General features: G+C 45.0%; 1 protein-coding gene and 1 long non-coding RNA gene across 5 annotated transcripts in view; one reads left to right on the forward strand and one right to left on the reverse strand.

Annotated features, from left to right (window-relative positions):
* The first annotated feature begins 973 nt into the window (after window positions 1–973).
* LOC131418441 (uncharacterized) lies at window positions 974–8,965 on the forward strand. 4 transcript variants are annotated; one of them, XR_009222900.1, is made up of 5 exons: window positions 974–1,134; window positions 1,904–2,029; window positions 3,001–3,128; window positions 7,739–7,845; window positions 8,785–8,965. It is a non-coding gene; the product is annotated as an uncharacterized LOC131418441 (long non-coding RNA). The 4 variants fall into 4 exon arrangements; XR_009222898.1 differs by having other exon boundaries at window positions 974–2,029; XR_009222899.1 differs by lacking the exon at window positions 1,904–2,029.
* A 66-nt stretch (window positions 8,966–9,031) lies between these two features.
* TOP1 (DNA topoisomerase I) overlaps window positions 9,032–14,113 on the reverse strand; it is an 86,465-nt gene continuing 81,383 nt past the window's right edge. The window contains exons 20-22 of the mRNA XM_058562694.1: window positions 11,763–11,857; window positions 11,381–11,530; window positions 9,032–10,322 (exon numbers count right to left, since the gene is read on the reverse strand). Coding sequence (XP_058418677.1) covers window positions 10,220–10,322; window positions 11,381–11,530; window positions 11,763–11,857 — 348 coding nt within the window. The 3' untranslated portion in view covers window positions 9,032–10,219. The remainder of the gene's footprint in view (window positions 10,323–11,380; window positions 11,531–11,762; window positions 11,858–14,113) is intronic.

Below are 14,113 nucleotides of genomic sequence, written 5' to 3' on the forward strand. Positions count from 1 at the left end.
GTCCAGCGCTTTTGGCCTGTGTAGCTTTGGAGGGTCCCGTCATTCGGCCTGAGCATCGCCTGCAGGGCCTTTAGACCTGCGGCCCCCGGCGACCTTCCTCTCTGCCCCTCGCAGGGGCCACTGCCCGCCCACCTCCCGCCCTGTCTCCACGCGGCAGGGCGCGGGCTCAGGCCTTACCTCACCGCGCCCCCCCTTGCAAATGATCTGCGGAGCTTTTGTTTTCCTGGCCTGACTCCCCTTGTTTTCCTCCTCCCTCTCTGGCCGCTGCCTTTCGGCCTCAGAAGCTTCTCTTCCTCTGGGCTGGGTCCTGAGCCAGTTCCCAAGGCGACCTGACCTTTCCCATGGCTTCACCCCCAACCCAGGCACCTGGAGCGCCAGATCTGTATTTCCCCTGCATCCCACTGCCTGCTCCACGTCCCCACTTAACACACTCATCTCACCTCCCTCCTCCAACTGCGCCTCCCACAGTCTTTGCTTTCTCAGAACACGGCATAAACTCCTGTAAGGTGCTTAGGCCAAAACCGTTTGGACATATCCTTGATTCCTCTCTCTGCCTCAACCCCACAGCAGTCCATCAAGTCTAGGTCACTCTACCCTCAGGTATCTACTACACCCACAAGCCCAAGGCCCATCTTTTCTCACCTGGTCTGTTTACCCTTGGCCTTGCCTGCATCTGTTCTCCATGCTTTAATCTTTAAAATGAAACTAAATCATGATCCCCTACCTCTGTCCTCAACCCTTTTGTGACTTCCCATTGCACATAAAATCCACACTCCCTTCCTGGCCCAGCCAGTCCTGTATGGTCTGGCCCTTTTCTCTCTCCTTTCTCTCTCCCCCACTTCATCTCTCACCACCTCCCCTTCACTCTCCACTCTCCAGCCACAAGTCCTTTTTATGCTTATTTGAATGATTCACACTCTTTGTCTTCCTGAAGCCATTCTTTAGACTCGCCCTTGCAATCTGGCTGCCCCGCACCGCCAAAACCGAAAACACCTGCGGTCACAGTGGAACCTGGCTGACAGATGTTGAGCCAGGCAGAGCAGGACAGCTTACCTCATTTCAGAGGAGAGAAGCCCGGCAGAGCCCCCAGCTGATGCCAGAGGAAGATCCAGGTTTCCTGGAGTTTGTGAGTATGTGAGTGTGTGCTCAGGCACTCTACCCAGCTGGGTGGTGACTAGTGTCTGGGGCTGCCTCTGGCTTTGTGTTGATGTAGTGGTAACTTGTGTGTGTATGTTTTGATTCCCTCAAGTGTGGCCCCTAAGAGGCTGAGAATTCAGCCTCAAGTTGAGATGCTTGTGCTAATAGGCTTCAGCCACCTAAGGGGAGGTGGAGTGGCTGAGATGGTCTGCCACCTAGTGACGGGCCTTTAAAGTGGGAGGGAGGTAACTAAAGTTGACCCAGTGCTTATAATGCGTACACATGTGGTCACACCTGATCCTCATAATTACCCTCTAATTAGGGATTATTGTCCCCAATTTACTGATGAGGAAACTGAGATTCAGAGAAGATCCACAACTTGCTCTGAGGCCACATAACTAATAAATGGGGATTTGAACCCAAGTCTGTCTGACTCCATGCATTTTCTGCCTCACAAGAGAGCCACTGGCTTAAATAGGTCCTGGCGGTCCATAGCCAGTGGGCACGGAGGCTAGCTGGCTAATCAGGATGGGTGGGGGAGGCCCTAGGCATGGCTGGCCCTGGGCACAGGGAACTCAGCAGAATGTGTATGCTCATAGAGTGTGGGTTGGGCTGGCTTGGGCTTAAAGTGATGCTGCCCCTGTCTGTGGCCTCTGAACATCCCTGTGCTAGACATTGGTGCCGTGAGTTGGGAGAATGAGGGAAACCCAGCATCAGCACTCCAGGAATTCATAGACATTAAACAGATAAACACTCTGTGATGTAGGGACAATTTTGATGGGGGCTACAGAGGAAAAGAACAGAGGGCCATGAGATAAAACTTTAAGGAGACCTCCTTCAGATCTAGTAGACAAGGAAGACTTCTCCAGGACTCAGCAGAGGCCTAAAGGATGTGAGTAGATGGCCAGGTGAATTATCAGAGGTGGGTTGGAGGAAAGTACTTTCCAGACAGAGGTAACAGCATGTACAAAGGCCCTGAGGCCAGCAAGAACTTAGTGAGTTTAGGAATAGAAAGAAGGTTAGTTTGCTAAGTGAGGGGGAGCATGGGAGGTGATGAGGCCAGGAAGACAGGTGGGGGCCCCTCTGTGCTTATGTGGTCTTGTCCATCTTTCCAGGAGGTCCCCTCCTAAGTGCTACAGCCCTCGTTTAGCTTCTTGTGCCGAGTTGGGCAGCCTGCAGGCCGTGATGCCCTTTTAAAATCTCTGTTTCTCCATTTTCTAAGAGCTTCCCGACATGCAGCCCATACTTCCTTGCTTTTGCTTTTGCTTTTGCCTCCGGAGCCGGGCCCCCAGGGGCTCCAGAAATCCCTGCCAACAGGAGCTCATATTGTCAGTCTGCTGCCGGGCCCTTAATCAGGAAACAGGGCCCCATTTCCTCCTGGGACTTCTGAGCCAGCATCCCAGGCCTCAGGTGCCTCCCTCCACCAAAGGAGGTTCAGGAAAAGCAGGTCACACAGCGGGTATGGCTAGTATGGGCTTCCCCCAGCTCAGCATATATATATGGATACGTGGGTGTAACTGGCAATGTGTGCAGCTGGACCGGCTGGGAGGGAGCAGCCCAGCACCCACACGAGGCACACGCCCATGACATTGCCCAGGCTAGCCCTGCTTGGGCCTATTTCTGTCAACACTCGTGCTTTAACATGCTCTGGCCCACACCACACCTGTGCCTGGAGTCTAGGGAGGAGTCCTAGCCCAATGTCCCTCTGGACCTCATAGGTGTTTATTTTATTTTATCTTATTTACCGAACACTTAGAACAGTGCTTGACATATTGTAAGCCTTATGTAACTGCTTTACCCACATTGGCTTACTCCTCATTACAGCACAGTGAGATATGTACTCTTATTATCCCCATTTTACAGATGAGAAAACCGAGGCATGGAGAGATTAAGAGACATGCTCATGGACACACAGCTAAGAGGTGGCAGAGATGGGATTCAAACCCAGGCAGCCTGGCTCCAGAGTCAATGCTACCTTGCCTCCCATATAGGTATGAACATTTTATTGTGTATCCTCACCCTTTTCCATGATACCCCTACCTGATGTCTTTTCTATTTTTATTTATTTGGTTAAATGTTGTCACAGGTTGGGTTCTTTGGGAGGCAGGCTCTATGACAGAGGTTAGTGTGAAGAATGTTTATTAGGGAGTGCCCTTGGGCTCAACACTGTGGAAGGGGAAGGAAGGAAGCAGGAGGAGGCACAGAGAGTAGTTAGACTGTGAGGCAGGCCTGATGACAGCCTCAGCCAGCCCCTGGGGAGCTCTGTGGTCCGGTGCTGGCTTGAAATGGCTGGGCCTTCATAGCCCCGCCTCAATCAGCCATTGGATGTGGGCTGCCCTGGGAAGAGCACAGCCTCTGCTAGACAGCTCTCTGCAGCTGAGGTGATCTTAGGGGGCTGACAGGTCTCCCAGCAGTTGGGCAACAAGTGCTTCCCTGAAGGGGAATCTGAGTGGCACATCACTGCCCACCACAAATATATTCTTTTCCAGTCCTTTAAAAAAGTTTAAAGTACTTAAGACAAATGACAAACATATTGTACTATAGAAATGGGATATGCTGTTATAAAAAGGAGGAATATTATATGGTTAATACATATTACCATGGCCGCTGTTATTGAGAATCAAATGTGGCTGAGCTTCCTGGTAGCCAAAGCAAAAACTCTATTCTGATAACTGACTCTTTGGGGGAGAAAAATTTTCCTGGGGTTAAATTATAAAAGAAGTTTCTCATATGGACACTTATTTGATTGAAATAGTGGAGAATGTTCTTAACAGATAAAAGCAAATGCTAATGCAGTTTTCATTTGTTCCTTATAATAACCATGTATGAATACAAAAGGTGTAATATAAAAGTATAGCTCAGTGAAGCCCCGTCCACAATTGAAGATAGGCAGATTTATAGACTTGCAGTGTCTAATCCACACATAAAACTTGATCCCTTTTCTTTAAACAGTTCTTTAATGTTTACTGAGTAGTTTCTTATGTTAGATGTCTGACCAGCCCATCTCTGGATCTGTGAGCCAGCCAGCCTGTACCTCAGCATACAGCCAGTACTTAATTAGTCCTCACCTTAATGCACCTTGAGCTCTACCCTACAACCTGTGGTCTAGGCTCTTGACCTCTGGCCCAATATCCATCTGTGGTTCCAACTTAGTTGTTGGGCCTCACACTTCTTAGGTCATGTCCTCTGGCTCTCCTCCTCACCTGGGATTACTCTCAGCCTCTTGAGAGCCTTGTGTTTTTTATTCTCAAGGCAAAACCAGCCCTGGCCCGGCCACTCCCGGGGACTCTGCTCTCTGCAGATCCTGCTTCCCCTTTGCTGATGGACCCTCTAGTGGGACACAGATGTTGAGGCAGGAGAGCTGGGCTCCAGACATACCTTCTTCAGGGAGGTGGCAGGGATGCTGTAATTGCTTCACTCAAGGAAGAGAAGGGGAGAGCCCATACTAGCCACTGGCCCAGGCCAGGGCAGATCTGCTCTTCTGGTTTCTTTCCCTTTCCCTTTTGCAACAAACATTCCTGATGCCTCCTCTATAGCAGTAAGACAGCAGAAATCAGTCAGACCAAGTTCCCACTCCACCAGTGGATAAAGAGGTACCAACAGATATTTGTCAACGGATGACAATTCAGTGTGCTAAGGGCCCCTCAAGTACTGAGAAGGGACACCTGACCTTATGTAGACCTGTTGGTGGCTGTGGGGACAGAGCAAAGTGAGAAAGACTGTATATGCCTGAAGATACGAAGGCTCCAAATATAAGGCAATAACTCGTTTTTGCAATAAAGTCACTCTAGGTGTTCTGTGGTGTTTTTTGCAACTAAAATTTAAACATTTTTAGAGATGCATGGTTCAGATGTCCACATATAACAGTTTATTTAGTTACACATACATATTTTAAATCACATATTATTTAAAACAATATATTAATTTATGAAGATTGATTTTTCCCACTCTTGCCTTTCCTATAATAAATTATGTTCAAACTCCTTACATGAATATTCGATTTCTATGTAGTTGTCACCATAGAACCACTTTTGGAGTCATCTAATATAATTTCTGAAAGCACATCACCTCCACTGCCTTTTAAGTTGTTTGACAGAGAGCACTTTTGAAAAATCAACTTTGAGGAATAATTTACATATAATAAAATGCATCCATTTTAAGTGTAAAGTTGGATGAGTTTTGACAAATATATACCCTTATGTAACCTCCACCCAATCAAGATACAGAATATTTTCATCACCCGAAAAAGTTTCTTGGTGCCCCTTTGCAGTCAGTCTCCCCCGCCCCCATCCAGCAGTCACTAATATACTTTCCATCACTGCAGATTAGTTTTGCCTATTCTAGAATTTCATATAAATGGAATTATAGAGTATGTACCCTGGTGACTACATTCAACATAATATTTTTGAGATTCATCCAAGTTGTTGCAGAGAGAATACTTTTTGAATCAGTATGTGATGCAGTTACTGGAAATTTTAACCTAAGCATAATTACCTTTTTGTATAACATTAAAACAGGTTTCTTTTCATTTCTCTTTTATCTAATATATAGACATATATTAATGACCTGTGTAATAACCACTTACTGTATTGCTTTAAAGATTTTATGGAAAATTTCAAATGTATCTAAGTATAGACAGGATAGTATAGTGAACTTCATGTACCCATCAGCCCGCTTCAGTTATGAACTGGTGGCCACTCTTGTTTCATGTCAAACCCTACCCACTAACCCTTTCCATATTATTTTGACCCAAATCTTAACTCTATTACGTTATCCATAAATATTTCAGTGTTTTTCTAAAAGACTCTTTTAAAAAATATATACATAACTACACTACTACTATCAAACCTAAAAAAATCAACACCATATTTCTATTTAAAGGGATCTTTAAGAGGTTTGTTTACATGTAATACTTGGGATTGTGAGAAATAATTACTAGTTCTGTGGTAAATTTCTTTGCCTCCGTGTTTACTGATTTTGTCAGGGGACTACTTATAATCATCCCAAACTAGCTTGACTGAGGTCATTTCAGGGTAATGTATTTTCTCCAAAAAGTACTTTTTGGTTCAAAACAAGTTCAGAGAGCATCCCATTACATGAGGGATCTTATCAGGACTGAAATATAAGTAAATATATTCTTCTTCTTTTTCTCGGAAGAAAAAAAAATTTTTTAAGTTTTCTGTGGGGTAAATACCCATAAACAGTGTATTTGGTATTTAGGAGGTGATTTCAGAGTCTGTAATTTACTGGATGTGGAAGTGAGAGAAGGAAAACAGTGACAGATGCCTACCCAAGGTTCCCGTTGAGGGACAGAGTGCATAGTGGTGCCTTTCCCTGAGATGTGAAACCCAGCCCAGTGGGCTCGGAGTAGTAGGTCCTGAGCTCAGTTGCAGAGATTTAAGATTGAGTAGCCCATGGACATCCCCATAGGGATATAGTTGGCAGTATGTGTGCAGTATGCAGCTCAGGAAAAGGGGTCTAGGCTGGAGATAAGAGATAGGGGAATCGTCACATTCAGGTGCAAATGAAGTCACCTGGGCCCAGTGAGAAGCAAACCATGGCAGTTAAGGACCTGACAGAGGAGGTAACTGAGAAGCAACAGCCTGATAGAGATAGGAGTAAAACCAGGAGTGGGTGGCATCGTGGCAGCCAAAGTGCTTTAAGATGGGAGTGGTCACATATTGTATGATTCCATTTGTATGAGATGTCCAGAAAAGACAAATTTATAGAGAAAGTAGATTAATGGAGGCTGGAGGTAGGAATAGGGATTAACTATAAAGGGGGCATGAGGGATCTTAATGGGGAGATGATGTTCTAAAACTGGTTTGTCGTGATGGCTGCACCATTCAGTAATGTTACTAAAAGTCATTGTACATTTGAAATGGGTGGATTTTATATTTAAAATATATTTCGGTAGAGCTGTTAAAAAAAAAAGTGGTCAAGTGTCCAGCACCACAAAGAACTTAAGTAAGATGCAGAATGCAGAGCCCATTTATTGGTTTGGTCACTCATTCGTGATTGTGGTCAGAATGGAGAGGGAGAATTGGGGGCAAAATGGGCAGAAGCTAGTTGCAGTGGGTGGGGGAATGACTGGGTAGTGTAGATGACTCATTCCAGGTGCTTGTTTGTGAAATGGAGAGGGAGAGGGTAGTGGCTAGAAAGGGCTGGCAGTTGTGAAGTTTCTTTTTTCATTTTTAAAATGTGTCAGAGGTCTGAGGTAGATTTGACATGGAGAATGGATAGGACCTGCTGACCAGATGTGGGGAGAGAGGGAGGGAGAGGAGGCAAGCAAGCACCCAGATGTCTGGGTTGGGTAGCACGTGGAAGTCGTCTCCCTTTGCCCACAGGTGGACTCAAGCATCACAGAAGGGCCTGACAGGAGGGAGTTTTTCAGACCCTGCACATCTGGCCTCTGCTCTGGGACATGGCTACAAATGGGAGAAGTGAACTGACTTAATAAGCAAGGGGATGGGTCTTCTCCTGACTCCTGGCTCCAGTATCCTTCAGGGCCCTTCACATCTGGCCCTCACCTACCTGTCCAGCCTCTTCCCTCATCCTCAGCGGCCACGTCAGCTTCTCCTTCTCTGGCTTGCTCTTCCAGGCCTTGCTGCCACCACCCAGGATGCCCTTCACAATCGCTCTTGACCAGCATCTAGTTGCCCTGCACCTGCCCTCAGGAGACTTGCAGGAAGGTCCTTGCTGGGAAAGGTAGGCACAGGTTGCTGCTCATCAGTAAAATCTTCCACCTGCAAGGCCTGTCCCTGATTTTTAGTTGTGGACCAAGGTTTGTCCCCTAGTTGTAGCAGGTCCTGCTCAAGTCCCAAACTTGAGGTCTACTTTCTCATCACCTGCCTATCAATCAGCCATAAAGTGCATTGATTGGACACTGGAAGAACCTCTCTGTTGCTACTCTTTACATTCAATGGTCTAGCTACCTCAGCACCACAGAGTTCAGAAATACCTGGCTGCAATCTGTTGCTCCAAAGTCATGATGGCTACATAAAATTCCCTTATTCCCTGGGGTGAATGCTACCGCCCTCACTGGTCAGTGAAATGCAGGCTGCCAAGAAGGACCCTCCAGGATTCCCTGCAGTGGGCTCAGCACCAGCTGAGCCCCAGGGAGTTCAGAGATCATCAAGGAGATGGCTCTCCTCCCAGAATATACCTGCGCTTTCTAGCAAGCCAGAGGGCCTAGGGCTAAGTGACCAATGCTGACCACTCTGGCCTTTCTGCTCCCTGCTCCATTTGACCAGGAGAACTTACCCTTCACCCTGAATTCCAGATTTAGCTGTAAGCTAGGATGAGGGAAGAAACAATTTTTGTAGGGACCCTGACCAGCTTGGGTACCAGAGCACCAGGAAGTGGTGAAAGACCACTCTCTTTTTCAACCAACCAGTCAACACAAGAAGTCTGCATCCCACCAGGGGAGGGCTTCTGGGATCCAGTGTTCTAAATGGCTTAGTACCCTTAATTTCTGCGATCCTGACTATAAGCTTAGCCACATAAGCAAACCCAAAGAAGCTCCCTACTGCTGGCCAGCACACATGGAAAGCACTCCCAAAATCTGCCTCCCAAATTCACTTGCTCCATAAACATTACTCACTCAAGGCTTCTAATAAGGTTCCTGCACCCCACCTGTTCTTACAGATTTTCTGCACCCTTCTTCACTTCCTGGGCCTGCCTTTATCTAAGGATGTGGACTCTGGCTCCTCTTTGACCCACACCCACGGCAGCAGGACAGATGCAGCCTCTTCCAGGCCCAGTCCAGCCCCAGCTCCTCGGGAGGGAGCCACCCTTGCTGATCTGAGCAGCCAGACCACATTCCACACCAAGTCCTAGCCCCAGAGCCCCACTCTGGCCTGGGGCCCTGAGTAACAAAGAGGCAGACACTAAGTTTCCGTTAAGTTGTAGGAATTTATTTTAAATAACCTACAGTTGATTAAAAGGGAATTCATGATAAAAATAGAAGATACTTGAGGAAAGATGTGGGAAATGGACTCTGCACACACACTAAACTAACAATGCCTCTAAAACTAATGATTATAGCAAAAAATGTCTTCACATTAAAATTCTGCTTTTTATGTTTTTTTTTCCATTTTTTACACAATTACAAAAGAAAAAATAAAAGCCCTAAAATCTTGATTATTTTTCCTTTTTTGGACCAAATACTCATTTTCCTCTAAATTTATTGACCTGTGGAACTTTTTATACAATAAAATCTTTCAGGTGAAAGACGGGGGTTTAAAATGAAAAAGATGAATATCTGAAAGGGTACAGAGAATGCTCAGAACAAAGGATGATGGGAAAATGGTTTCAGTCACTGATTATTTCATTATCCTTAGACTCACTCACCCCTCATCCCTCCCCAACCCCAATCTACACGATCTTTAAGATCAAGAAAAAGGTTTAAATATTTTAAAATAATTAAAAAGAAATAAAAATTCACATTTAAAAAGGAACACTCAAGTCAGGAAATATTTTCCCATCATGCTTTTCTGTGAACAGGTGTCTGAACCAAAACACTGCCGATGTCACAACTTCAAGTTTAATGAAAATTGATTCCCATGACAATAGATAGTGACGACTCTAACAGGTGCGCTGGGTTTTTGTTCTACTTAATTTTAAATTCCTGAAATGGGGGAGAGGGAGGGAGTTTAGGAATTCATTTCTATTAAAATATAGAAGTTATTGCAAAACCCTAACTGTAAAAACGCACCAATATAATCGGACTTGGTATACAGTAGCTAAGAGAATCCAAATGCTTCAGTGAAACAGTGAATTTGCCTGGCAGAACTCTGACAAATTCCCATCCACTGGCCCTCTTGAAAATAAAAACAAAACTCAAAACAAATCATACAGCTAGAATTTTGATATCTGAAATATTTTTAAATAAGTTGTCCATAGGACAACTGGCTCAGCTCTCCCTTATAATATCTCCAGGTTTATCTTTTCGCAAAGATGTTGGTTTGTTAAGACTTGCTGCCTCTCTCCCTCAGGTGCGAGGGCAAGTGAGGCTCACAGTTTATCCATCTTTCCCAAACCACACTGTTCCTTTTCACAGAACCCTGCCCCTCAAGACTGGCTAGAACTCATAGTCCTCGTCAGCCATGTCGATGGCCCAGGCAAACTTCTCCCGCTGGGTTTTGTTGTAAATTTTCTCAATTGGGACCCCCCACTTCTTGCACCTGCAAACAAGGGAGAAAAAAGGGGGATTAGTGTGTCTCGGAGCAATGGCCCAGACCTGAGGCCAGTGCTTGGATATGCCGCCTTCTCCTTCATATCCACCTGGTGAGAATGAGAATTAATAGTGCACCAGACGTGTTCTAAGAGCTTCATGTGCTCAACTCATTTAATCTTGACAATGACCTCTAAAGTAGGTGCTACTACAGGTACAAAAATGAAAAGGAACAGATGAAAAAACTAAGGCAGAGAGGTTAAGTAATTTGCTCATGCTCTTATGCAGCTAGTGAGCATGGCGCTGAAAACTGAACCTAAGCAGTCTGGCTTTAGAGTCTGTGCTCTTAACCACTGTACTATACTGCCTCTCAAGCTAACCAAACCTCTAGCACCAAACAGGGCAAAAAAGAATAGAAATTCTAGGGTACAAGAGCTGGGGGGGAACCCCTGGCCCAGAAGAGCAGGTATCATAGGTAATGATTCCTCCACCTATGCCCAGAACTTAACAACTCAAGTAAACTAATAAGCATCTTCAAATAAAGCCACTTATTTTGGATGTTATTTTATGACTCAGTGGGGCAGGGGGCAAACGAGAGAGAGAATTTATCTGCCTTTGTTAAAAGGTCCCTCTAACTCTTTGTGTAGGTTGCTCAGATCTGTACTCTGATTTTTGCTTTCTCTCCTTGTTCCTACCTTTCTTCCTTCACTCGTAAAAAATTTTATTGAAAAGTTTTGTTAAAGTGTAGATAGATGGGCTCTTCTGTATTTTTCCTTCAATAAGGGCTAAGAGTGTCCATTCTTGTCCTAAAGTTCCATAAGGGATAGAGACTACACCTGCCTTTTTAAAATATATAAAAACACTCAAAGGCAGTGTAACAGTATTGACCATATAGGACCATCCAGGATGTTCCCATGCATTTGTAGTGTGCATGCCAGAAGGCAGAGGTTTCCCAAAGGAGTAAAGTGTGCACTGTGGGAATGGCATGCAAAGGCCAATAATGCTCTTGGAACCCACACCACTCTTCTCAAGTCAGCAGCAGGAGCTCAAGAAGGTCTCAGTGCTTACCAAGCCACTGTGATCCTTGGGTCCAGATAATTGAGTTTGGAGGTTCCCAAAGCAATTTGTTTATTCTCCTCTCGGTCTGTGGCCTGAACCTCGAGCTTCATCAACTGCTCCTCTAGTCTCTGCACAGCCTTCTTCTTTGACTCTACCACCCTGGAAGAATGGAAGTCATTAAGAACCAGGCCTGGGTTCTCGGACAAGAGCACTGCAACCCCACCCTGCCACTTAGGGGCAGAAAAAGCAGGAAAGCCCCAAGTACAGAGATTTCCAAAAGACATCACTCAAGAAACTCTAGAAAAGCTGGGGCCCCAGGACCTCTGGCTGATACTGCACCCGCTTTTCTCTCTCAACCAACCCCCAGCTTTGCACAACACCAGGCACATACTTCTTGGTCTTTGCATCCTTCATGACCTTGGCATCAGCCTTAGCACTTTTCAGGTCTCTCCGGGCATCTGCTAGCTGTTCCTTCTTGGCATCAATCTGGGTAGGGAAGAATAGCAGTAAGATTTAGGAATAAAATAAGCCCAGAGAGAAAAAAGAAGTCCATCAGAGAAGATGAAACCTAGAAGTTGTCTCCCCTAGACAGGCTGTCTCTCTCAGTGGTTTGCCAGGTAAAAACACCCAGGGTGGCTTCATGAAGGCACAGAGTAGATGCACAGTGACTGCCAAATTCACTAACAGCTATTTGGCCATTTATGTTCCTCACTGACCCCTCAAGAAATGAGGGTTCTATAGGCAGTGACCCAGGGCCCCATTAATCCAGAAGCTCGGGGAAAAGAACCAACCCACTGGGATGGGGAATGTGGATGCTAATCTTTCAACCAGAGAACACTATGGCTTTAGACACCTGGGATGAGGGCTATAGATGAGAACTGTTTATCAACTGGATCCTGTGCCAGGTTGTAGCCTTCATTCCAAGAATGCTGAAGGAGATACTCTTTATGAAGTTGAGATAGGATCTTTGCATCTCCTGAGCCCAGCTCATTCCTCAGATTCTGCCAGCACTCTGGGAAGGAGCTGCCAGCTTCTCAGGAAAAAAGGATGCACTGAAGAGAATATCCAAGGGACTAAAAAATGGCAATTAAAAGGTACCCAGGAAGCCAAATAGCTCAGCTAGTCTGATCCAAGCCAATACAAGGCATGCCTGGCTTTGGCATTTTGTTTTTAAAAGGAGAGAGCTGAGACAGGAAGGAAATTAAAATAATTATCACTCAAAAACAAACATTTGAAAACATTTTTAGCTACAGAGCTCTTTTTCCAAATGAAATCTCATGGAGTCCCAGTCTATCATGGAAGAGACAAGGGCAGTTCCAGCCTTTCTTGTTAGATCCCTCAAAGCACCTCTGGAAAACCTAAGTTGTTCTTAGCTCCTGCTGAAGGACAGCAGCAGGCAACAACGTGGAGCTAGAGCCCAAACCAGTGAGCTCATGCTGCTGGGGATAGAAGAACCCCAGACCTGCTATCACCTTCTAACCTGTGAGGTCAAGGGAACCTTGCTGAATAAATATGCGTGTCTCACACACACTGGGCTGTTGCTCTCAGCCTAGAACTGTCTGTTAGAATATACACACACAGCCTAAGATTGGAAACAGAGGCCACCATTGTGAGAGAATTATTAAATGCATTTTACTATGAGTGGCTTACTTCCAACATCTATGTTGTCCAAAGTCAAGCTAAAGGAACCGATTCTATACACAAAAGCATCACAGACACCACTAGCCAGATTCTTCTTAGGCTAGAAAAGCAACAAACCACAATCTTTTAACCATTTCTGTGAATGCTAAATTGGCAGGCTATGTCAAATTCTCTCAAAGCATCAAAGACTCCATTGAGTCACTTGAAAAACAGGGGCGTGTGTTTGCTTTGTGGGCACACAGGAGAGGGTTCCTGGGTTTGGAGGGCTCGTCTGGCAGGCAGCCTGGGCTGCCCAAACAGTGGTTCCAGAGTGAGATCAACAAAAGACCTCCTCATGCTGTAAGGAGGGGTCTCCTGAATTAGGTAAACAAAACCTGAATATTCATGCTTTTACTTCTGGCTTGGAACGATAAATGAGAGTAAATGATACCAGATGTCTGTCATTTAACAGAGTGGCAGCAAATGGGAGCTGCTAGGACGGGCAGTCTGTAGAGTTCTTTGCCTGCCAACCATATGGTCCAAGGATTTGAGAGGTCTATGGACGTGTATTCATTTACTGTGGATGTGTATGTCCCTTCAGGAAAGCCAGATGGCATCTACAGCATGAACTGCTGGTTACATGTGTCTTCTGACCAAGCTGTACTACTCCTGGATATTTATCTTGAAGAAATTTCAACATAAGGAAAACACTCTAGGCCTGAAAATGTATATGTAGTCTCACTCTACAGCAGTAGTTTTAAACTCCAGTTGTCCAAGTATAGATTTCTATGACCGTGGATGGGAAAGAATCACATCTGTAATTTCATTAACCTCTTGAAATTCATCATTTCTTCTTCAATTATAAACGTGGGCAACAAACCACGGTAATATCAGGAGTACCTATGACTTTATCACCAATAGATAGTACAGATATTTTCATACCATTTTACAATTATTTTAGAAATCTTGAAGTATCATTTATATTCATTACTACCTTGAAATTTACAGTAGTTATTAGACCCACTTTATGATCTTACTAAGTTAATAAGGAAGCACATCTATTACTATATCAGAATTTAAAATATATTTGCTAAGTATATCTCAAGATAATTGGTTTCCATT

Source organism: Diceros bicornis, chromosome 19 (genome assembly GCF_020826845.1).
Source record: "Diceros bicornis minor isolate mBicDic1 chromosome 19, mDicBic1.mat.cur, whole genome shotgun sequence".
In the NCBI taxonomy this organism is placed as follows: domain Eukaryota; kingdom Metazoa; phylum Chordata; class Mammalia; order Perissodactyla; family Rhinocerotidae; genus Diceros; species Diceros bicornis.